The sequence below is a fragment of the Syngnathus scovelli genome, chromosome 2 (assembly GCF_024217435.2).
Source record: "Syngnathus scovelli strain Florida chromosome 2, RoL_Ssco_1.2, whole genome shotgun sequence".
NCBI classification, from domain to species: Eukaryota; Metazoa; Chordata; class Actinopteri; order Syngnathiformes; family Syngnathidae; genus Syngnathus; species Syngnathus scovelli.
In genome coordinates, this window is record NC_090848.1 from 26,057,039 (window position 1) to 26,083,262 (window position 26,224).

General features: G+C 44.3%; 1 protein-coding gene across 6 annotated transcripts in view; it reads left to right on the top strand.

The window, feature by feature from the left end:
• The window catches only part of LOC125988695 (dnaJ homolog subfamily C member 5), a 69,856-nt gene that overhangs the window by 37,685 nt on the left and 5,947 nt on the right, over window positions 1-26,224 (top strand). For all 6 annotated transcript variants that reach the window (XM_049754323.1, XM_049754320.1, XM_049754321.1 and 3 more), the window contains 3 exons: window positions 14,661-14,776; window positions 16,749-16,962; window positions 26,008-26,179. In XM_049754323.1, the coding sequence (XP_049610280.1) occupies window positions 14,670-14,776; window positions 16,749-16,962; window positions 26,008-26,179 (493 nt within the window). In that variant the 5' untranslated portion in view covers window positions 14,661-14,669. The remainder of the gene's footprint in view (window positions 1-14,660; window positions 14,777-16,748; window positions 16,963-26,007; window positions 26,180-26,224) is intronic.

Below are 26,224 nucleotides of genomic sequence, written 5' to 3' on the forward strand. Positions count from 1 at the left end.
TATAAGCTATTTTAAAACTCTCCACACTTGTTACCAGGTTTTGGCTCCATTTCACGATGTTGTCTCCCATTCATTTCATTTCTGCCGAGCTGCTTCTTCTCCTCCGTCTAGCATGTTGAAGACTTAAAAACCATCAAATCTGAAAACACTTAAAGTCTCACAATTCCCCCCTTTGTTTTTTTTGTTTTTTTGCCCCTCACCCTTTTGACACATTCTAAACAATGTGTCACTATGGTTAAAAAGTACAAATACCAATGCCCATGGTAACATACCCATCGCCAGCTGGACTTCGGTGTACCTCCAGATGCCATCCTGGCTTAGTATCACCAATTCTCAGTCCCTGAAACTCGACTGGCAGCATCTCACATGGTTGTATGAACAAAAGCCATCACCCTCCTGTAGCTGTGCATGCAGCTGTCCGCACAATAAACATTCATAATACCAAAAAATAAAATTCATAATGATAAACAAAAAATACAAATAAAATTCATAATGATAAACAAAAAATAATCCACACCCGGGCGCATGTCAAACGTATGAAATTGACAAATGGAATCTGCCGAGCCTGTCCTGAAAACGATCACATTTACAAACTCATTATGAAAAGTAAGGGGTTAGTTGTAACAACCTAGCACGTATCAGATGGATTAAAGATCAAAAGGTATGTACACCGAAGACAGAATCCTCTTGTGGAAAAAATAAATTAGATGTCAAATAAGACGTTCACAGACATGACACAAAATTCTCCAAGACTGCAGTTGACAACCTGCAAAGTAAACACGAGTTTAACAAATAAAGCACAATCTGCTCCCTGGGTTGCTGTTATAGGCTGCAATACAATTAGGTAAAACATCAAAACAAAGCAAGTCATCACAAATTCATACATTTCGTCACACTGTCAGGTAAGTCCAGAGTTGTTGTCATACTCTCTTGGCTCAGAGTCTTGAGCCTCCTAAACCCATATTTAGTCCAAAATTAGCCCTGATCAATCTTGCTTTTTCAAATCTGTAGTATCTTTATATTTTTCAGGTGAGAGGAATGTTATCCTCTGCTGTGATCACATCACCCCAACCTTGAATCATGTTAACCATTCACAATACACAAACACCACACCCCAGGTACAGACTTGACATTCATACAGCATTACAGATAAACTGTCATCCCACAACACACACATAAAACATACAATATAAATTGTAAAAAGAACCCTCCCTACGCAAAATTTTCTCCTCAATTAAAATTTTCCTTTTTTTTATTTTAAATCCAAAATAAATATCTAATTGTCTGGTCTCCTGTCCTCTCATCGTTTTGCCAATATCCATAGTGCTGGAACATGATTTAACGCCCCATTTAGTTTGCTCATAGCTATTTGACACTTCGTGTTGAGCTGTAACTTCAATATTTCCACCTTCCCATATTTCTTCCACTAAACAGTTCCATTTTGCTTTCAGTTTAAATTCATCCCTCCAAATAACTACCTCTGGCAAAGAACCAAAAAGTTATAGAGCACTCCCTTTTACTGTTACCTTGTTCCTTCATTCATCTCCTCACAAGCATTACTGACCCTCCTAAAAAATAATGAGACTAAAAATAATGTTTAAAAAACAATATACACCGTTTCCTCCTGCCACTTACACTATCACCTTGAAGATTATCGTTCTCATTTTTGTTGATGCCAATTCTTAGAATTAAAAAGAAATCCTTACTCTTGATAATGGAGTCACGCTATATCACAAATTTTAAAAACCATCTTCCACGTTCCCCCTTTGTACCTATCAAAACCAATTACAAATATTTTGCTGTCACAATATAAATAAACTTGACTTGACTTTATTATTATTCAACTTCTTCTGCATTCTTCTGCCTTTCATTTTATTTTTATCCTAACTACTTCCACATAATTCATCTGATTTACTCCATTACACTTTTAACACATTCTAAATATTCATGCCAAATATTTACGGTTTTTGAGAAATTTATAAATTTTAAGCCAAAATTTCACCATTCATTCTTCCTGGCACATTCAACATTTCCCATTTTCATCCTCATAATTCCTCCAATTCACCTTCTTTCACTTCCTAGATTAAAATTTCACATCCTCACATCCAACATTGCGGTAAAACTTTGCAAAATTTCATTTTTCCCATCTAATTTCTTCTAGTTTCCTTTTTTTTCCCACAGACTCAACCCATTTTCAATTTTTAAATTCGCGCCCAATTTTACAAAATTCTTTCTATATTTTCATCCATTTTCTGACCAATTCAACACGTTCCAAATTTAAACATAATCTTGTCGCAATCCCCAAATTTTTATTCAGCCTCTTCGCCTTCACACGCAATTTCTACAGAAATTACAAATTCTAGTTATTATTGTTAATCCTCCGTGACCTTCGTAAGGACAAGCTGCACCAGTAATGGATAGATGGATGGATTGTTAATCCCAACCCCAAGTGCCTATCATAAATTTCCATTTAAATCAATTGTCGCAAGGGTCATGTCAATGTATTTGTTATGTAAAGCCCTACTGTATTCTTTTTTTAATTAAGTAGTGCCCTGTATGTATTCAGAATTCCAACTTTCTTATGGCCCCTCACCCCTTCAGGCTCAAATATGCATCCTATAAATCAGTCGCAATTGATGTGTAATTAAATTCTGTCGTTTTGATACAGGTCAATTAAGTTTAGCAATTCAGCCTTCTGTTGCCCGAATCCAAATTTTCACAGGTCCAATTATAAAATGTAATTATTTCAATTAGCTTCATCATGTCTTCGAAATGCTATGTTACATATTAAAATTTATGATTCAAATGATTTAATTTCTATCGATCAATGTCCACTTGGCAAAGTTTTTTTTTTTTTTTTTATTTCAGCTCGTACACAGACATCATCAAAGTCACACTTTCTTTACAGAGCTTAGAGTTCGTTCTGTACTCGCCGAAAACGGAACGGGTGGAAGGAGCTTGGCTTATCGAGTCCCGTCCCAAAACTTTCATCCAAAGATTTTTCGTGTTTTCATGAGAGTCTTCACAGATATTATGTAACACATTAATTTTAAAATAGTCAACATCAAAATTTATGGTTATGTATGATGCTAATATTTGTACATTAGAACATTTACACATTAGTTTCAAAAATAGCCAACATCAAAAATTTATGGTTATGTATGATGAGTGATGCTAATATTTGGAATTTGAATGATTTGTAACGAGTGTAACAAACAGCTATCAATGCTTTCGTCCCAGGGTTGCCGCGGACTCAGCTTACGTAATTAGATATGAGAGAGGCTCTCAGTTTCTTCTTGAAGCCCTTGAAATTATCGGACAGTTTTAGGTCAGAGTTCAGTTTGTTCCAATTTCTTACATCGACAACCGTCAGCGATTGACCTCCAAGTGTACTGGACACTTGTCGTTGGTCAAAGTTTAATAATCCTCTGAGGTTGTATTTTGTGTCCCTCAGGGTGAATAGGCTTTGAATATTTGCTGGTAGCATACATCTAGAAACTTTGTACACATTTAACAGTCCTGCAAAAGTGATTAAGTCTTGGAGCTTCAGTATTCCAGTGTTTATAAAGAGGTCGTTCGTGTGAGAATTGTACGGCTTTTTGCAAATGATCCTCAGTGCTCTTTTGTGTTGTTTGTAAAGTGCTTCTAATGATGTCTGGTATGTGTGACCCCAGACCTCTGAACAATAATATAGATGTGGCTCTATGAGTGTCAAATACATTATTCTTAAAGCAGATGTACAAATTTTATTTTGCAGGCTCCACAGAATGGCCATATTTCTTGATATTTTTTTGCACAAGTTTGTAATTTGTTGTTTCCAGTTAAGTAAACAAACAAGTGTTATGCCAAGCATTTGATACTCATTAACTCGTTCAATCTTGATACCGTTTGACACTAAGTTTAAGTCTTCGCTTGGTTTTCTTTTCCCAAATAGCATATATTTAGTTTTGGATGGATTTAAAGATAATTTATTTGCATTGAACCAAGCCTTTAAAATTAACATTAATCTGTTTATACAAGCTTCCATGTGTCTTAAATTATGTCCGGTACATAATATACTGGTGTCATCGGCAAACATTACCATTTTGAGGGAACATGCCTTTGCAATGTCATTTATGTATAGCGTGAATAACCTAGGGCCCAAAATTGACCCTTGGGGGACGCCACACGTTATTTTCAATCTATGTGACCTTTTGGTCTCTACCTGTACAAATTGGGTTCTATTTTTTAAGTAACTCCTGATCCATTTTAAGGCTGTACCCTTTACCCCATATCTGTACAATTTCTCAATCAATATTTCATGATGAATTGTGTCGAAGGCCTTTTTAATATCAAGAAATATTCCAATACTATATAGTTTTCTATCCATCGCCATTTTAGTGGTTTCTACAAAATTTAAAAGTGCATGTGCAGTCGAATGTTTTTTACGAAAACCATATTGATTTTTCGACAGTATATTTTTTTGTTCAATGTAATTTTCCAGCCTGCTATTGAATAATTTCTCAATGATTTTAGAACATTGGGGGAGGATAGAGATTGGGCGATAGTTGGTGATCTGGTGTTTGTCTCCTTTTTTAAATATGGGTAGAACTTTGGCAATTTTCATTTTATCAGGAAATATCCCACTGTTGAATGATAGATTGCAGATATGTGTAAGTGGAGGCGAAATGGCATGCACTATATATTTTAGCGTCCTCATGTCTAGTTCATCAACGTCAATTGATTTCTTGCTTGAACAACTCAATATAGTATCTTCGACTTCGAGTTATCTGGGACAGTGAAAAGTCGTCAGCAGTATTGTTTATTCTACGATCAAAAACATTCCAGTTTATCTCCTGAGAAGGAATGTCTCGGGCGAGTCTTGCCCCCACTTCGACAAAGAACTGATTAAACTTATCTGCGATTTGCTGGGGGTCATCCACTATTTGACCGTCAATGACCAAGTGTGTTTTTTCATTTCTCTTTCTTCTGCCCTCTGTGATAGAATAAATTATGTTCCAACGTTTTTTAGTGTAATTTTGGCTTTCGGCTAATAATCTTCCGTTGTACTTGTTGGGTTCAAAGTGCTAATTGAATATCTGAATAAGAGAAAAGGATCAGCAGACAAAAAACAAGTGAGGCAGAATATTGAGTCTTTTCTCGCGAGGAGTGCATTCAGACTTACAGCAATCCGACTACACTAAAAATCTGTTTTACACTCCTCGCTCTTTTTATTTGGAATGCCCTACCCACAGTGTGAGACGATTATCCCTTAAGGGGGGGGGGGAAGAGATTGTGGCTTCATCTCGTAAGAAACAAAAAGTAACGCACAAAGTGTTGCGTGCAGATATGGCTATATCAGCAAAACAGTTTAAGCGATATTCCGAGAGATAAAAAGAGAAAGTGACGTTCTTTAAGGAAGATCAGAAGGTTCATGACTCATTGTTTGACGTGTTGTTTTCACGATCTGTTCTGGTGGACGCTGAGCTGTCAGCAGCATCTTGTTTGACACAACCGTCATCTCGCCCCTGACCCAGCCGTAATCCTTCTGTTCTGTTGTACAAGATAAGAATAAGCAAGGCAAAGCAGCAAGCATACTGAACAGTAATATTGTGAATAAGTACTCATTAGAGAACGCATGATAACATATATATACAATTTTTCTAACAGTACTCTTGTTTGGCTGTCCTCAATTTATTATTGACAGAATTTCTATAAGTTTTATACTTGTGAGATCTATCCCTCTTGTCCTTCAGAAATTGCTTATATAATTTTTTTTTCTTGCATGCATTTATAGTGTTTTGTTTAGTCATGGTTTGACTTTTTTTTTTTTTTTTTATTGTACGCTTGTATTTTTTTCTGTGACAATAGGGCAGTGCTTTTCATATGTTTCAAGCAATGTTTTTAGAAAGTTTTCATAGGCTCTGTTGACATAATTTTCCATATAAACCTCGGCCCATGAATTTCCTCTGAGTTCTTGGTCTAGGTTTCTAAGTACGGCATTGCTTTTTGTTATCTTTGGTGAGTTTGCTGACTTTTGAGGGTTTGGCATTCTTTGGCCACTAATGCAGAAGACCGGTAAGTGATCAGATATATCACATATCAGGATGCCACTGATATGTTTACCGTAATAATTAGTATAGATGTTGTCATAGGCTTTTACCAGGTCCGTCAGGATCTTTTGTTTATCTTGATTTGCCAGATTCCATGATTTATCCAAGGTAATCAAAGATGTTTTTGGACTTTCCATTTTCTTAATTTGCAAATTGATCCAGCTCAACCAAGGCCCTGATGAGAACTGGACTTGTATTTTCTGGGGTAGCTCCATTTGGTTTCACGTAGATTTTACAGTTTGACATCCAGGTGCTATGAATTTTCACTTGTTTTCTTAATTGTCGGGCTTTCCAGGCGATGGTGGCATTTTTTTTTAGTAAGATTTTCGTTTATATAGACATTGGAACCTTTCAAATTTCTTCCTTTCTTGAGCATCATCATCATCATCATCATCATCATCATCATCATCGGTTTAAAGTCCGTTTTCCAGGCGCCGCTGGGTTGGACTGGGTTCTTGATATGGCTTTCTTCCACCGGGAACGGTCCATGGCCATCTCGTGGTTGATGCCGAGTGCCTTCATGTCGGCTGACACGGTCGTCTGCCAGGTCTTTTTAGGTCGGCCACTGGGTCTTGTTCCCTCTACGTTATACGACATAACTTTCTTCACCCAGTCGTCCTCGTCCTTCCTCACTACATGTCCGTACCATCGCAGTCTGCCTCTCCTCACCACATCCACTATGGCCTCCACTCCCATCTTCTTTCTCAGCTCTGCACTGGGTTTTTTCTCCCTCATTGACACACCACACATCCATCTGATCATCCTCATTTCTGCTCTGTTTAGTTTTTCTTCGTGTTCTGTTTTCAGGGCCCATGCCTCACTTCCGTACGTCATACTACTTCTGACGCAGGCGGAGTACACTTGGCCTCTCATCTTCAGGGATGGGGCCTTAGATGTTAAGAAGGGCATGAGTTCCCTGAATTTCTTCCACCCGCTTCTCACCCTTGCAGTCACTGCTAGGTCCACCCCGCCATCAGCGTTAAGCATGTCTCCAAGGTAGCAGAAGCTGTCCACCACCTCGTACATCTCCCCATCTACTATGAGCCCCTCTTGCTCAGCTGGGTCTGCTTGGGCGACTTCTCCCCTGCACCGCTTGCATTTGAAGGTCTCACTTGCAGCTAGTAGGCTGCCTTTTACTCCGCTGCATCTCCGGTGTACCCATCTCTGACAACCCTTGCACCGGATAGAGTTAGCTTGCACCCCCTTCCCGCAAACTCCACATGGCCATGCTCCTGACTGTGGTACCACTCCCAGGCCAGCACCGCCGACCATGACCTTTGATTTTGCCGCATTCACCTTCATTCCTTTCACTTCCAGGCAGGTCTTCCATGCTGCTAGCTTCCTAGCTAGGTCTTCTCGACTGTGAGCCATCAATACCAGGTCATCCGCGTAGAGCAGCTCCCATGGTAGTCAACCCCTCACTTCCCTCGATACCACATCCATCACGATAGCAAACAATAATGGGCTGAGCACCGATCCCTGGTGCACCCCTACCCTTACTTCAAACCCATTACTGTCGCCAACTCCTGTTCTAACAGCTGTGCATGCTCTGCAGTAGAGAGTCATCACAGCCTTAACCAGTCCCTCTTCCACGCCCGACTTCCTTAGGGCCCATCTCACCACCTCCCTTGGCACCCTGTCGAATGCTTTTTCCAGGTCAACAAAAGCGAAGTACAACTTCTTCCTCTTCTCCTGGTGTTTCTCCTGCATCTGTCGGATGACAAAAATTGCGTCTGTTGTACCTTTACCAGGCATGAAGCCATACTGCATCTTGTCCACCTCTACCCGTGACCTCACCCTCCTTTCCAACACCCTCTCTAACAACTTCATTCCATGCTCCAGCAGCTTTATGGCCCTGTATGACCCGCATGCAAGTGGGTCCCCCTTCCCTTTGAATAGCGGCACCAGGATGCTTCTTGTCCAGTCCTCCGGAATGTGCCCCTCAGCGATGACACTGTTACACAGGTCAGTCATCCACTGCACACCGACGTCTCCCGCTGCCTTTAGCATCTCTGCCACCACTCCAGATGGTCCAGCTGCCTTTCCATCCTTCATGGCTTTCATGGCTTTCCCCACTTCCGTTCGCGTGAACTGGCCACATTCACCCTCCACTTCGTCGCATCCCACCTCTCCATCCCAGTCATTCTCCACATTCAGTAGCTTCTCCATGTACCTTCGCCATACTTCCTTCACTCCTCTGTTGTCTGTCACGATGTTGCCATCCTCATCCTTTACACAGTTTGCACCGGTCACATCACGCCTCTCCTTAACCATTTGCTTTGCTATCTTGAAGAAGCTCTTTCGTCCTCTCTCACTCTCCAGTTCACTTGCAAATTCTTTCCTCTTGGTCTCTTGGGCCTCCCACACTGCTGTCCGTGACGCCCTCCTTGCTTCTACATACCGTGCTCGGTCTGCCTCCCTTTTAGATTTCTTCAATGCTTTATGGCACCTCCTCTTCTCATTCACCGCTCGTTCGACGCTGTCGTTCCACCACCATGTCTCTCTTTGTCTTGCTTTACCCTTTGACCATCCGCACACCTCCTCTGTAGCTTCAAGCAGAGCCTTCTTCATTGCCTGCCACTTGCCATCCACACCACCCGACTTCATCGTCTCCTCCACTTCTTCTGCTATATGCTCAATCTTCTCCCTAAACTCATTTTTACTCCCTGCGCTATGTAGCTTCCACACCTTCAACTTGGGAGGATGCTTCTTAGCCCCCACCTTCTTGATTCACAGAGTTAAGTCTCCGATGACTAGGCGATGCTGGGACACACACTCTTCTCCGGGGATTGCCTTGGCATCCCTGACCAGGTTGCGGTCCTCCTTTCTGACCATGATGTAATCTATTGTGCTCTTGTAGCCACCCGAACTGTATGTTACTAATTTGGCTTCGTCCTTCTTGAAAAGCGTGTTGCACAGCACCAGCTCCTGTGCGTCGCCGAACTCTAGGATCCTCTCTCCTTCTGCGTTCCGCATGCCGTAGCCCTGTCCCCCATGTACCCCCTCAAAGCCATCTGACTCCCTCCCCACGTGTCCATTCAGATCACCTCCTAGAATTATGACCTCATTCTGGGGGATCCCTGACAGCACCATGATGGCTTTGTCCCAGAACGCATCCTTCTCGTCCTGACTTCTGCCAACTTGAGGGGCATAGATTGAAATTACGTTTGTCAGGCGCTTCCCAACGATCAACTTCACAAAGATGATCCGCTCATTTACCCTGCTAATGCTGAACACTTGATCTATCCACTTTTCAGCGATAAGTACTCCAACACCACCAGTCCCTTCATTGCAGCCTTGCCAGAAGAACTTGTACCTTCTGCCGAGTGCACCCAGCATCCTTGCACTTCCACCCTTCCATCTCGACTCCTGGACACAGCAGACATCCACCCTTCTCCTGTGTAGAGCCTCAACCACCTCCCCGGATCGGTGCGACATGCTGCCGATGTTCCATGTAGCCACCCTAACACGTGCCTCCTGCCCCTCTCTATTCCGGTTCAGGCCTCCCCGCAGTCCATCGGGCTGAGAGCCGTCATATCCACCTGCGGTTTGGCCTCCTTTTCCATCATTCTTTTTGTCGTAGGCTGATGAAAATGCCCTCGGGGTACTTAAGGCTGTACCCCGCCTCTTCTGTGTTCTAGCCATACTGAGAATATTTTTGGAGCAAAATGTTTTTACAGTCGGATGCCCTTCCTGACACCAACCCAAGGGGAAATTGATTTTCTGTAGGGGTTGACTCCCTTAGCCCATTCCTCTCCCGAGGAGCCCACTGGGCAGTGGTACTATTTAACCCATAGTTGGGGGCTGGTTCGTGGGCATCAGGGCGTGTCCACACACCGGTGGGCCTGCGTGCCGCACGTCTAGGGGCCAGACCTCCTCCGAGTCCCTTGTAGTTTTGCCTGGGTCCGTGTTGTACCCAGTTACCATGTGTCGCCGCGTGGAGGCACTACATAGGGCTTTCTGTTAGAGAGGCTATGTACTGGCAGGGAGAGACTTACGCACTCGGCTCTCCCGTTCGCATACTGCTAGCCAGCGGTGAGGGTTGACAGTGAGAAGTGACATACACCGGGCACTCCACCAACACACTAGACGCATCACAACAACCCGACTTGGTCTTATGAAGTCAGACACATCTTCCTTTCTTGAGCAGATCTGTTAAATATTTTGCTTACAAATCTCAGCAATACAGCACGGGTGTCGTTGCCTCTGTCACTTGCAGCTTTTTTTGGAAGCAGGTAACATGAATCCAGAGTTTCAATCACGCTGTCGTGATTTGTTATTATTAGTGTATCTTCACTGTCCATATCTATGTATTTTGTTTTTTATCCCCATTTTAGTGTCAATAAGCAGCCTTATTATTCCCTCTTTTATCAAAACTCCTCAGTTATGTCTGCCCCAGCACCCAAACACGCTTCCATTCCTTTTGTCCCACACTCCACCAACTTTGTAATGCTTCAGCAGTCTTTAGCAATGTGTCCAGTTTGACTTCATGTGACTCGTGCAAGTCTTTAGCAGCCTCTCCTCTTAGATTCTCATGATGATGATTCAGGGCTGGACCGTCCGCTACTCTCAAATGCGTCCATCTTGTCTTTGTTCTTTCAGTCCATTTTCTTTTTGAACTGCACTGTGTGTATTCCACCAACTGTATGGTTCTTGTCCTGTGAGGAGCCGTGCTTGCCCCCTTCAAGCATGATAATAGTTCCTGTTGTTCTCCCAAAGGTCAAAGGTGTCTCATGACCAGGGACAGTCCTCTGTTGATTTTGAGACAGCCAGTGGAGTAAGAGGACTCAGTTCAGGAATTGTGCCACGCGCTAGGGCAGAACACACTGGGACACAAATTTCACAAAACTATTTTCGTGTTATCAGTCTTCCTGTTCATGTCTTTCTCTCTGAACTCTGGCTGTGTGTGTGTGTAGTTGTTGTTGTTGTAGTTAAAATTGTATGGCTTTAGGGCATGGTTCAGGTTTTATCAAGAGTTGGCTGGCCCCTCATCTGAGCATCTCCCTGTATTTGTTCCTTACACCCCAAATCTTCCCATTAACATATTGTATCCTATCAGTTGCGCACACTCATCATCTTATTATCAAGCCGCCCTCATCAAATGTTTTTTTTTCTTTTTTTTTTTTTTTTTCTTTAATAATCCATCCACCCTACCCATTAACACGGCTAAAATCCTCGTTCCAGTGTTTATCATCAAATAAAGTTCCGAAATCCTTTGCAATAAACTGTCATGTAATTGAACAATCTACCAACATGGTTGTATATGCGGTAAATGTTATTGTTCAATCTATAGGTCATACAGCGCCGGTGTTCCAAATATGACACTCCTCCTTGATATAAAAAATCAAAAAATCCTAGGCCGCCCTGTCAAAGAGAGAACGCAATAATGGCGAAAAGGTTAGGTAAGAGAAAAATTGATTCAGAATGCAGGGTATTTAACCTGCAGTGGACAAACGATTATTTTTTTTTTTTGTTCAATGCAAAGAAAAGGCTGTTTGTCTCATCTGTCAAGAGACGGTGGCGGTATTCAAAGAATACAATCTTCGCCGACACTATGAATCCCGTCACAAAGACAAGTACGATAGCTTGCAAGGCCAAATACGAGCAGACAAACTCTCAAAGCTAAAAAGTGGACTACTATCTCAGCAGAATACATTTGTATGCCAAGCTCAGCTGAACCAGGCATCCGTTCGGGCCAGCTTTCGGGTTGCTCAACTGATAGCAAGCAGCGGTAAGTCTTTCACTGACGGAGAGTTTGTTAAGAAATGTATGGATGCTGTCGCGGAGGAGGTGTGTCCCGAGAAGAAAGATTTATTCAATGCCGTAAGTCTGTCGGCAAGTACAAATCACCAGACTAGTTGAAGAAATCGGGAGTAATGTATATGCCCAACTGCAGCAGAAGACGGAAGAATTTGACTTTTTTTCATTAGCACTGGATGAGAGCACGGACGTGCAGGAAACAGCGCAACTGCTCATTTTTATTCGTGGAGTTAGCGCAAACTTTGAGATATGCAAGGAGCTGGCAGCCCTCCAAAGTCTCAAAGGGACTACAACGGGAGAGGATTTCTTTGACAAAGTGTGCCAAACCATGGAGGAGTTGAACCTGGACTGGGCAAAGCTGGCTAGCATCACGACTGACGGGGCTCCTAGCATGGTGGGCGAAATTCGCGGTCTAATAGGACGCATGAACCGGAGTTGGAAAAAAGGGGTCTCACCGCCCCGCTACGAGTCCACTGCCTAATTCACCAGCAAGCACTGTGCTGCAAAGTGTTGACGTGGGATTCTGTAATAAAGGTTGTGGTGTCGTGCATAAACTTCATCAGAGCAAAGGGACTTAAACACAGGCAGTTCCAAGAATTCCTGTCTGAACTGGAGTCTGCGCACGGAGATGTGCTGTACTACACAGAGGTCCGATGGCTGAGCCGGGGCAGAGTTTTGAGGCGTTTTTACGAGCTGCTACCCGAAATTAACGCATTTCTTCATTTAAAAGACAAAACGGTCCCAGAGCTGATCAACCCAGAATGGAAATGGCACCTCGCATTTGTAACAGACGTGACAGAAATACTTAACAGCCTTAACTTGCAGCTACCAGGCGAGGGGAAACTCATTTGCGACATGTATTCACACATAAAAGCATTTGAGGTGAAATTAGCGCTGCTTTTGGAACAAGTGAAAAAGCGCAACTTCGTCCATCTCCCTGCTACCCAAAAGCTGTCGACAGAGAACCCAGCGGTCCCGTTCCCAGCTGAAAAGTGCGTGGAAGCACTGGAAATGCTGAAGGCGGAGTTCGGTGTGCGATTCAGTGAACTACATGTTCATGCAAAAGAAATCCGTCTTTTTCAGAACCCCTTTGTTGCCGACATTGATGAAGCCCAGCCTTCATATCAGTTTGAGTTGGCTGAGTTACAGAACTGTGATGTTCTGAAAGACGCATTCAAGCCCAACAGTCTCATTGACTTCTATGCCGCCCTCCTAAACGACACGTACCCTAACATCAAAAAACACGCAATGAAAATGTCCACAGTTTTTGGCAGCACGTATATCTGCGAGAAAACCTTTTCACGCGTGAAACTGCTGAAAACTCCAATGAGATTAAGATTGACAGATGAACATTTGCATCAGTGCTTGAGACTGGCTGTAACTAGAATGGAACCTGATATTCAACTTCTCACCAGCCAGATGCAGGCCCACAGTTCACACTGATGAAACATACATAGGTAAGCTCACTTTTCTGATTTGAATGAGTCATTCTGAGCATAAACAAATATAATCATAATAAAATCTACTGGGATAAAATCCATCTTTACAACCATACTGGTAGTGAAATGTATTGTGCTGTGTAGGTGCTGTATCACTTAGTTCAGTTTCTCAACCTGCTTCCTTTGTGGTTTTCACAGGGAAGTTGATGAGAGAGAGCTGCAAACAGCGGTGTATACAAGCCTACTGGAACCTACAAAAGGATTATAAGGAAGGAACACAAGAACTTTAAGAGACTGCTCATATGTGTCAGAGGGATTCTGCTCTGACAACTGAGCTGAACTTTTATCTGTTAAGATTGTGCATGGCACAACAGAAAGTTAATATTCCATGGCTTTTTTTATCTATGAAGAACCCACAGAGAGTTATTTAGTTATTATTTATTTCATAAATAGTGTTATTTATTTCCTGTTTTTTTTTCTGTGAAGAACTGAGAGAGGGTTATTTAGTTATTATTTATTTCATTAATAGTGTTATTATTTATTTCCTGACTTTTTTCTGTAAAGAACCTGGAAAGGGTTATTTGGTTATGTGTGGCTTTCTGGAAAACAATGCATTTTTTAAGCACCCCTACGATCGTCACACTTTTTCTGTTACAAACTGACACCGGCCCCCCATCAGAGAAGGGAAAACTTATGTGGCCCTCACAGGAAAAAGTTTGGGGACCCTTGATTTAAAGACTAAACACAAACCGTACCCATGGTAGAAGAGCTAAAGTCCTGGAAATAATGTCCCAAAGGTGTATCAATTTGAACAAAAGAATGGTCATTGTTTACAAATACAGTAGCTCTCTTTTTACACCGTTGTATTGTGTGAACTCAACTCTTCAGCATGAACCCCTGTGACCTTGTGGTCTTGCCGGTGCAGCTTTCTGGACACCACCGCACACAAATGCAGTTGGGTGTGACATAACCTCTATATTAATCACATCAACTCCAAGCGTGTTGCTATTTTTGACTGAATTTTCTGTGCAGCATCTAGTTTTGTCCCTCACTCCATGAAATGATTATCATTCGCTGGCTTTAGCTGTTGATTAAAGCCAAACAAAGTAGGAATGTGGTTGGTTGGTTGGTTGGTTGGTTGGTTGGTTGGTTGGTTGGTTGGTTGGTTGGTTGGTTGGTTGGTTGGTTGGTTGGTTGAACTGAACTAATTTACATGCAACATAAGTGTGGCAATGTCAAGACTGATATCCTAATTTTGAACTTAATATCTTAAATATTCATATCTCGCTGATGATATGACGACGATATATCTATCACCCAGTGGCTAAGAGTTCGATCTTGAAGCCTCAAACTTATTTTTGCGTCATAGGTGGAGGCAATGGAGCAGCAGCGACAGAGAGCGCTATCCACATCAGGAGAATCATTGTATGCTGTGCTTGGAGTGAACAAGAATGCTACCACAGAAGAAATAAAGAAATGTTACAGGTGATCTGTTTGTGTCTAGAGAGAATTGATTCTTTGTCATTGACATAACCCAACAGTGGGAAAGTGTCTGTACAATATTCCCCCACTATACTGCTGTATACATTTTTTGTGCACCTGCTGTTTTTTCCCTTTCATTCATTCATCTTCTGATTAACCTCACAAGGGTCATGTGCTGGAGCCTATCCCAGCAGTTTTGGGTGACAAGAGTGACTCAAAATGTTTGGAGTTTGTCTTGGGGTATTAATCGCTAAGACCCTAAAATGGTCGCCAGAGAATTGCAGGACTCAAATAGACGAACAAACATTCATACCTACATTCACACCTACAGACAAGTTGGAGTGGTCAGTCTTCCTACCATGCATGTTTTGGGGCTGTAGGAAGAAACCAGAGTACCTGAAGAAAACCCATGCAGGCACGCGGCGAACATGCAAACTCCACACAGGGAGGCTGGAGCCGGAATCGAACCCTGAATTATGAGGCAGACCTGGTAACCACTGCCTACCGTGCTGCCTCGTTTTTTTCCTCGTTTTTCATTTATTTTTTAAAATAATTAAAAAAAATTAAAAACGTGCGTCCTGACGTCAGCCTCGTCATTATTCCACAGATCTACTATATAACTATATTGTAGCGTTAACAAAGTACAAGGAAAGACGTGGGTTTGGTAAACGGCTCTTTATTTAATAAAACAAACTTCCAAGCGTGTGGCGGCGTGGACTTCCAGCCACCGATGTGGAAGAGAGCTCCATACAATAGGACCGGGCGTGCGTAAAAGCCATGTCCGAGCCCCATGCACTGTCCGCGGACAGCTACCCGGCTGAGCGCCGGCCCCCGACTTCGATCAACTGAAGTGAAAGAGAGCTCAGTAGAGTAGGACCGGGCGTCCGTAAAAGCCATAATAGTTTTTCAAACCTTCTATGTCACTCCAAATCCTTAATTCCTTCAATCTCTGCGTCCTCCGTGTTACTTAGAAACAAAGCCGCTAATGATGCCGGTGCGTTTGTCCTTTATGTAAACAACCACCGCGCCACTTACGTCACTTGAAATTCAAATTACAGTAATGCTTTGGTACATCACGGTTCTCCAAACTTTCTTTCTGCTGCTCGATTACTGTTTTCGGCTGCATATTTTACAACTTGAAGTTTGTTACCTGCAAAATATGAGTTTCTTTTTGGTGCCATTTTTCTTAAGCCCTTCCCATTTAGAGCGCCCTCATCCAGTTTTGTCTGAAAATATATATTTTTTCAGATGTAGTTTTTTGTTTTGTTTATTTGGTTGTTTCATCAAAGTCAAAGTCTGCTTTATTGTCGATTTCTTCATATGCCAAGACACACAAAGAGATCGAAATTATGTTCCCACTATCCCACGGTGACAAGACATAGTACACAGTATGCATACAAGTAAACAACACACAAAAAAACAAGAAGGCATAAACCATGAATAAATAAGAGTGATGAATAAATAATAAATAAACAAATAACATAATAAATATAAGAGGAGCAAAAATGGAGCAAGTGTGCATACAGCAGACAGTGGACTTGGATATGGCGCTTTAAAGTGTTAATTGCTTTATTTTATTTTTTCTCTATTTTGTTGTTCGCTCCTGAGTATGTCGCCCTCCCACCCAAACTATGATAAAATAACGCGACTTATAGTCCGAAAATTACGGTACTACTTTTTCGTAAGGGTAGGAGTACCATCTACATTGTAACAATCCTTGATTTTAAAAAACAAAACTTTAATCATATCCGTAGCTCTAATTCAAATAATTACACTACAGACAACCACATAGCTTTCTCCAGGAACTGTAGTGCTGCTGTTTTAAACCCTGGACCCATCAATCACAACATGGTTGTGATTTGGTTTGTAGGATTTTTTTTTTTTCAGTAGCAGTTGCAAGTAAGTCAGCTGAACCACGACAGTGCCTAAGAGAGCAAAGAATTGTACTGACTTTTACTCTTCATATTTATTGCAGGAAACTGGCGTTAAAGTTTCACCCAGATAAGAATCCCGACAATCCAGAGGCTGGTGAGAGATTCAAAGAGATAAACAATGCGCATTCCATTTTGAGCGACAGCACCAAGAAGAACATATATGACAAGTATGGCTCCCTGGGCCTCTATGTGGCCGAGCAGTTTGGAGAGGAGAACGTCAACACTTACTTTGTTCTGTCCAGTTGGTGGGCCAAGGTAAGACTTCATTTCATCTTTGCAGGATGCACATTCCCCATTCAACTCCTTGCCAATGATGAGGTGAAACGGGGAGTATTGAGATAAATATTTCTAATGCTCGCCAATGTGCCTGTCAAAAATGTACTGGAGAACACGGCTGCAAAGTATAAAACTGCATGAAAAAAAAATTCCATATGCATATTGCGTAATGTGATCTCCCAGTCCTCCATGCGGCCAATGACATACAAGATTGGTTACAATATAGTATCAGGCAAATGATGCATTGTTGACTCCTACTGGTAGCCAGTGAGGATATTCATATTTAAATGCAAAGACAGCTCAGGGTAGAATTTTTTGATACAGTGAATTTGCTGTGCTGAAAGTAATGCAGACGTGAGACTACATCAATGTAGCCCAATAATGAGCCGACAGACGTGTCAAACACTGTCTCATAGCTGATCGTACCCCGTGTAGCATGACATACTCAACAGTTGGTTGTCTGGCACCAGAAACACTTCACGACCACAACAACGAACGTCTGTCATATCTGAATTTTTGAACATCTTGCTGCAACGTCTTCGATTGATTCTTGTGCATTAACCAAGAAGAAGGCAGTACTGGATGTGACGCCCAAAATGGCCAAAAAGAATTCACAGAACTTCAGCTGCTCTCTGGTGAAGCTAAAAATGGAGGAATGATTTGTGGAGCAATGGCTGCAATGTCCTCAGCTAGTACCTGATTGGCAAATGTGGTGTTATTAAGGTGTATATATCATGCCGATAAATCCTTCTTTTTTACATTGTAATCATTCAGTTGTGGTCTATATAAAGTGGAACTTCAATGCTTTTGTCTGAATTCCTTGTTATTATAGCATCACATTTTTTTTCTTTCTGTCACGAACCATAGCTCATGACCATAGGTGAGGGTAGGACTGTAGATTGACCAGTAAATCGAGCGCTTCACCTTTCGGGTCCGCTCTTTCTTCCCCACGACAGACCGGTGCAGAGTCCGCATCACAGCAGACACTACACCGATCCACCTGTCAATCTTCTGCTCCATCCTACCCTCAATCATTAACAAGAGCCCAAGATACTTAAACTCCTCCATGGGGTACAATCTCCTCCCCGGCACTCCGGCATTTTCCGACTGAGGACCATGGTCTCAGATTTGGATGTGCTGATTTTCATCCCAGCCGCTTCACACTCCGCTCCAGTGAGAAGCCAAAAGCACCACATCATCAGAAAAAAGCAGAGATGTGATGCTGAGGTCACCAAACCGGACACCCTCAACACCTCGATTGCGCCTACAAATTGTGTCGACAAAGGTTCTGAACAGAACAAAGGGCAGCCTTGGCCGAGTCCAACTCTCACTGGAAACGAATCCGACTTACTGCTGGCAATGCGGACAAAACTCTGGTATTGCTGATACAGAGGCCAAAGTGGCTTCAGTATGGCATCCTCCTGAAGCAGCCCCCCCCCCACATCAGTCACAGAGGGACAAGATTGAACACTTTCTCCAAGTCTACAAAGAACATGTAGAATGGTTTGGCGAACTCCCATGCACCGTCAAGGACCCTGCTTAGGGTGTTGAGCTGGTCTACCGTTCCACAGCCAAGATGAAAAGCACATTGTTCCTCCTGAGTCTGAGATTCGACCTTCTGACGGACCCTCCTCACCAGAAGCCCTGAATAGACCATACCGGGTAGGCTAAGGAGTGTGATTCGTCAGTAGTTGGAACACACCCTTCTCAAAAAAATGTCCACGTGGTGCTGTACAGGCATGTCAGCCAGGACAGCCTCCCAACATACAGAGCCTTTAAGAACTCCGAGCGGATCTTATCCACCCCTGAGGCCCTGCCACCGAGGAGCTTTTTAACTACCTCTGTGACTTCAACCCCAGAGATGGGAAAGCCCACCTCAGAGTCCCCAGGCTCTTTTTTCCACAGTGCAAGGTATGTCAGTGGAATTGAAGAGGTCCTCGGGCTATTCTCCCCACTGACTCATGACATCTTGAGTCGAGGTCAGCAGCACCCCAACTCCACTATACACGGTGTTGACAGTGCACTGCTTCTCCCTCCTGAGACGCCAGATGGTGGCCCAGAATTTCTTCAAAGGTGTCCGAAACTCATTTGACACTGCCTCGTTGAACTACTCCCGTGTCCGAGTTTTTTCTTTAGTAAATGCCGAAGCCGCGTTTTGTTTGTCCAGCTCTCATACCTGTCATCTTCTTCCAGAGTCCCACAGGCCCAAATAGCCCAATAGCACTCTTTCTTCAGATGGATGGTATCCCTTACCACTGGTGTCCACAACAGGCACCGAACTTATGACCATAGCTCCACTCAGCCGCCTCGACAATGAAGACACGAAACGTGGTCCATTCAGACGCTCTGTCCCCTGCCTCCCCTGGAAAGTGGGCAAAATTCCGCTGGAGGTGGGAATAGAAACGGAGCTCCGGGGTGTACCGGGGGCAGAGTTGGTGAATGTGATGGAGGAAGATTTCCAGGGGGCTAGGAAGTCAAGGGAGTCAGACTGGATGTTGTTGAGCATGATGCCGAGGTCATCAGGGGAAGAGGGGGTGGGGCAGGCACGTGCACTCATAGGAGGCAGGTGAGGCAATGCCTCACCTTGCCACCAGGAGCGGTAAAGGGCTCAACATGGTTTCCTCAGCTATCACCATAAGTTGTTAAAAAATGAATAATATAATAAAACATAATATAATATCTGTCCTGTGGTCTATGCTTTTAATGCAATTTTGGTGTGTTTCCTATACATTTGGATCATTTTCATAGTCAAAATAGCTGTATTTCTTGTTCAAATAACAACAGGAGACGAGAATCATGGAGGCTGAGGCAGTGACAGGTAGTGCCTCTCAGGGCGTGCGTGTGAGTGTGTGTACTACTCACACACTGTACTGAGCGCATGCAAACGGCGCGTGCTTGCAGTCAGCGGGAAAATACGGGCCTTGAGGCAGCCAGTACTTTTGCCTCAAAGATGGGGCGATAGTGAGCCTGCGGCTAATAGTTCACGACACGAGTAAATGTGAAAGTAAATTAAGAAGAAAAAAAAGAAAAGAAAAACAACCAACAACATTCGGTGCTAACGCGTTGCTATTTGGCTTTATTTTCCCTGAAAATGGAGGATATAACCTCGAAGATAAGAATTTTTTCAAAACTTGACTTTCAGTCAAAGCAAGAAATCATAAGCAAGGGAAGACCAACGCCAGATTTGCGAGGATTAATTCAAACTACGGGCCTCCCGGGACGATCTACAACACGTTCGTTTCAAAAGGATTGGTACTCTAAAAAATACTTCATTTACAAGTAAAGGTAAGAATACTGCAGTGGTGTGTTTAAATGTACAGTGGTGTGTTTATAATGTTATTAAATTTAATCAAGAATGGGATCACAACCATGTATGTTTGTAAATCTGACTTGTGAGTCAGTGCCTTAGCGTCATACAGTACGTTTGTAAATCTGACTCTGAGTCAGTGCCTCACCAACCCCAACCCTCACCGCACGTCACTGGGGTGGGGTCAGATAGAAGAGCAGAGGATATGAGCTGGCAGAGTGTCAGTGGGTTTACTGTCTTGATGTTGCGGTAGGATATAGTGTAATTTGTGGGATTATGGGGCGAGGGTAGAGGGGCGGAGAAAAGGTTGCAGAGATGATCAGACAGTGGAAAGGTGAGAGGATGGGGGTTGGATAAGAGTGGGAAGGAGGAGCAGACTATGTCCAGGGTGTGGCCTTTGGTGTGGATGGGGAAGTTGATGTGCTGGATAAGATGGAAGCAATGCAGAAGAGAGAGTAAGTCTGACACCGGTGGGCTGGTGGATGTGGATGTTGAAGTCACCGGTGAGTAGGAGGCGGGAGGATACAGCAGATACAATGGTGAGGAGTTCAGAGAGTTCAGAAAGAAAAGACAGGTGTAACTTTGGGGGACGGTAGATGAGAACAACGGTAGTAGAATTGGGAAGGGATAAGGCCAGATATTCAAAGGATGAAATAGATGGAAGGTTGAGTTTCAGTTCAGTGATGGATAGGGACTGCTTATGGAGGACAGCAATACCGCCCCCTGGCCCAGATAGGTGGGGTTTGGCGATGTAACTACTAGTTGGAAGGGGAGTGGCTTGGTTGAGAGCGAAGAAATCCAGGGGCTGTTGCCATGTTTCACAGAGAAAACGCAGTCCAGTAGCAATTCAAAAAGGTGATTTGTTGGCGAGCGAGCAACAGTTCAGCAGTGCGAGGGAGATAGATGGAGGAGCAAGGGGGTCAAAAGACAGTCTAGAGCCATGGTGGATGTATCGGTGACGGCGAAGGATCCCAGCTTTGCTGGCACAAGAAGCAGCAGCAGCAGGGAGATGGTGGTGGTTCAAGATTCAATCATTTTTATTGGCCATGTTTGAGCATGCCAAACAAGGAATTTGACTCTCAGCTTCTGTTCAACATTTAGGTGACTAACAACACCTAAAAAACTCCTACTAGTGGAAATGAGAAACCTTGAGAAGAGACCACAGATGGGAGGATCCCTCTTCTAGGATGACCAAGCTGCAATGGATGCAGGGTGGACACAGAACACATTATACAGACAATTCAAAATAAAGCGTCGAGAGCAGGATGCTATTGCACAGCAATGACTCTGAGACACTAAGAGTGGTGTGAGTTCATCAGAGCGACAGCCTGGGGCAAGAAGCTGTCTCTGTGTCTGCTGGTTTTGGCGTACAGAGCTCTGTAACGCCATCTGGATGGGAGTAGTTCTAACAGACTGCAACCTGGGTGAGAAGGGTCTGTAGAGATGTTAATTGCACATTCCTAGTCCTGGACAGGTACAAGTCCTGGATAGATGGGAGGTTGATTCCAATTATCTTTTCTGCAGTTCTGATTGTCCGTTGCAGTCTGTGCCTGTCTTGTTTGGATGCCGATCTAAACCAGACAGTGATGGAAGTGCAGAGGACAGACTGGATGATGGCAGTATAGAAGGTCTTCAGCAGCTCCCATGGCAGGTTGAACTTCCTGAGCTGTCTCAGAAAGTACAGCCTCTGCTGGGCCTTCTTCCGGACAGTCTATGTGGCTGGTCCATTTCAAGTCCCGAGAGATTGTGGATCCCATGAACTTGAAGGTGTCTGCTGAGAGACTAGTATTACTGCGGATAGTGAGGGGTGAAAGTGGTGAAGGGTCTCCACGGTGTTGAGCGGGTTCAGCTCCAGGTAGTTATGGCTGCACCAGTGGACCAGCCGCTCCACCTCCTGCCTGTAGCAGTCTCATCACCGTCCTGGATCAGTCCGATGAGAGTGGTGTCGTCTGCATACTTCAGGAGCTTCACAGGAGAGTCACCTGAGGAGAAATCGTTGGTGTAGAGAGAGAAGAGCAGTGGGGAGAGGACGCACCCCTGAGGGGCGCCAGTATTGGTGGTCCGGGTGTCAGATGTGATGCTCCCCAGCCTCACACATCGTCTCCTATTGGTCAGGAAGCTGGTGATCCACTGACAGGTGGAGGCAGGCACCGCGAGCTGGATGAGCTTCTGTTGGAGGATGTCAGGAGCGATGGTGTTGAACGGCAAGCTGAAGTCTACAAACATGATCCTGGCATACGTTCCTGGGGTGTCCAGGTGGTGCAGGATGTAGTACAGTCCCATGTTGACCGCATTGTCCACTGACCTGTTTGCCCGGTAGGCAAACTGCAGGGGGCCAGTGACGTCCTTCAGGTGGTTCAACACTAGCCTCTCAAAAGATTTCATGATCACAGATGTCAGGGCAACAGGTCTATAATCATTCAAACCTGTGATGGCGGGCTTCTTGGCTTCGTCTTTGTTGCTGAGACGGTGAAGATCAGCAGGAGTGTAGATGAGTGAGTGAGGAGTTGGAGCCTGGAGTAGCAGAAGTGATAGTTCACGGAGGAGATGAGACGTGACAACAGCTGAGAGTAGTCCAGGTAGTATGTTAGCAGTGGCTAGTAGCTGGTTAACTAAAAACTAGTGGGCAGTGAGATGTGTGGAAGCAGCAGTGGATCGGGTGGTAATGTCTGTGCAGTGTTGGTCGAATCCCACTGTAACCGCACAAATGGCAGGCCCAGGTGTGCCATGGTGGCATACAGCTTCGTCACGGCTGGCGAGCTCGCAGGGAGTGGAGGCTGCCCCCGAGAACACCGGCTGGATGGCCAGGGAGCTGGCTCAAAGCTGTTGGTGTGGAGGGACGCAGCGGGCCAGTTCAGGCCACCACAAACACACGAGTGCACTCACTCAAGTCAAGAGCAAGCGGCCACAGGCTCAGAGCCGGAAGGCAGGAGGATCTGGTGGTGGTTTAGTCCATCGATCCTTCCAACTGATCCAGAGGATTTTTCAGAGGCATCTCTGGTGATATACCTCTAAGGTTTTTAAATGCCTGCTGTATGTGGTCCAGGCATCTTATCCTTAAAAAAGAGTGTGTAGCACTACAGCTTTGTAGACCAGGATTTTGGTCTTTGCCAGAAGGTTGTAGTTATCACAGACTATTTTCCTTAGCATTGAAAAAGCTCCACTGGCATTGCTGAGGCGGTAGTGTATCTCATAGAAGGCTGCCCACAAGCGGTCCATGTTTTCCAATCTTGTGTTGTCAATGAAGATGTTTGGGAGCGGGACAGGAGTACCCTTTGGTGTTGGCTGATGGAGGATTTGAGTATTTTTTACGTTGATGGCGAGACCAAGCTTTGTATACTTTTGCTAAGGCAACCATAGTGCAGTGTAGATTCTCTTCTGAGAGGGCTACAAGGGTGTTGTCATCCGCATACTGCAGCTCCATGATGAATATGGTGGTGGTTCAACCTTTGGCCCTGAATCGGTTGATGGTAAGAAGTTGCTCCTCTGCTCTTGTGGCTTCGAAGAATCCTCTGGTGTCTCCAGAGCCAGCAAGCTGCTGGATCTCCAAAGCCTTATTCTTCCACCAATGGTTCTTCAGTTTCCTAACCGTTGATTGGACACCAGCATTTGCTTTGACAAGGGCTGCTCTTTTAACCTTGCAATTGATATTACTTTGCCAGGTGATAAAAGTTTGCCGCTTGATGTCTACGAGCTGTTGGATTTCAATGTCATTTTCATCATACCAGTCTTGATGTTTCTGCTTTTTATGACGAGGGTGCTTTTGCTGGAGTTCCTGATGGTAAATGAAAGCTTGTCTCAGTGTTCTTCAGCATCAGTTGGATATTGCCTGGGCAGGTCCGCACTGAGAGCCGCCTGAAGCTGATGCTGGTAGGTGGTATAATCTAGCCGCTCTATGTTAAGCTTTGTCTTTTCTGCATCCTTCTTTTCTGCATTAAGTGGATAGACATGATGAAGTGAACAAGGCGGTGGTCAGTCCAGCAATCGTCTGCACTGGTCATTGTGCTGGTGTTAAGCACATCACAACGGTCGCTGGTGCGGACAATGACATAGTCAATGAGGTGCCAGAGTTTACTGCAAGGATGCATCCATGATGTTTTGAATGTATTTTTTTGGGACGGAAAAGTGTGTTAGTGAGGACCAGGTTGTGTTCTGAGCACTTTGTCAGCCGTAATGTGCCATTGGAGTTGATGTTTCCAACCCCTTCTCTTCCCATCGTGCCTCTCCATAAATGATGGTTTCGTCCCACTCTGGCATTGAAGTCTCCAAGTAGGATTATCCTGTCCTCCTTGGGGACTTTGGATAGAATGGCATCAAGTTCAGCGAAGGTCACCATTACGACTGTGCATCAAGCGTTGGTGCATAAGCACTAATAATGGTGGCCTTTTGACTGCTTGCAAGCATCAGGTCATTCGGCGTTCATTGATACCCACAGGGAATTCATAGAGGTGGTTGATGAGGCTGTTCTTTATAGCAAAGCCCACACCATGGATACGTGGCTCATTTGCAGGCTTTCCTTTCCAAAAGAAAATTTATCTGCCTCTTTCCTCCTTCAGCTGTCTTTCATCAGCCAGTCGGGTTTCAGAGAGCGCTACGATGTTAATCTGGAATCTCTTTAGCTCTCTTGAGATAATAGCATTTCGTCTTTGGCTCAAAGACTCATTGGCTTTGTTGTCCATGAGGGTCCTCATTCCAGGTTCCAAAATAGAAACATTTCCGTTTAAACTATTCAATTTTCAGTTTATATTTATCACTGCGCCGTGGAAATCCCTCTAGGTGCGGAGGTCCAGACAGCAGTTTCAAGGCAGGCTATTTGTAGGGTACCTTTTCTAACCTGCTCCCCTACTGGAGTGAGCAGAGTGGATCCTGACTAGGGCTATTTAATCATGGGTGCAGCTGCCGAAAAGCTCTTTCCGCCTCATTCCAAGAGCTTAGCGACTGAATCTAACACTCACCGCCTGTGTGCCAGGTTGTTGGTAGGAGCTCCCAGACTACACTGTCCTGTTTCCGTCACCACTTCCTGGTCGCCACAGGACTCATGATCTGGGATATAAAGTAGGATGGGTTCCCTTTCGGGAGGACGCCTGCGCGTGATATCTTTCAACGTGAAGAAACTGATGCGCCTGCAGCCACCACACGGGGCCTTGGCAGAGGGGGCCTGGTTCAAGTGGCCTGGAGGACCACAGAGGGTGCCCTCCAGTCATCCTCTGTTGCAGCCTTCATCCGCCTTCAGTGCCGTTGTGACATTGTTATCATTCGCCACATCCACCCTTGAGGTCTTTTTTTGGGGGATCTTGCTTTGTCTGGAACCTCCCCCTGGACCTCACCGCCATGGGTGACCCTACCAGGAGCTTAAGCTTCAGACGGCATTGCTCTCAGGTTCATGGGAACACACAAGGTTCTCCACCACGACAAGGTGGCGAACCAGGGAGAACCCAGGTCCCTGTAATCCTCCTCCCATCCGTCAGTAATACAGCCATCAATAGCCAACAATTTTCCGCATAAACAACGTTCCATTCACAGTTTTACGATTCAGTGGGTTCATTTGAAGGGCAAAATGCATCTGCCATCATGGCTGTGTAAACAGTGTATGCGGAAATCAGTCTCCTGACATCCAGTGCTCTGTACTCCCTGCGTTAGTGTTGACAATGAGAGCACCACTGCCATCTATTGTGGCCCCCCCCCTTTTTAATTATTTTTATTGGTGTCCCCCACAGGCATTATTTGTTTTCTGCTGCTTGTCCACTGGTTGTTACTTCTGCTGCTGCATGTGCTGCTGCTGCAACTGCTGCTGCGGAAAATGCAAACCTCGGCCACCCATGGACCAGGATCCTGATTTCTATGTATCCCCAGAAGATCTGGAGGCCCAAATGACTGCTGATGAGAGAGGTGAAAAATGCTTACAATGCTTGTTGAAGAAGACTTTCACTCTGC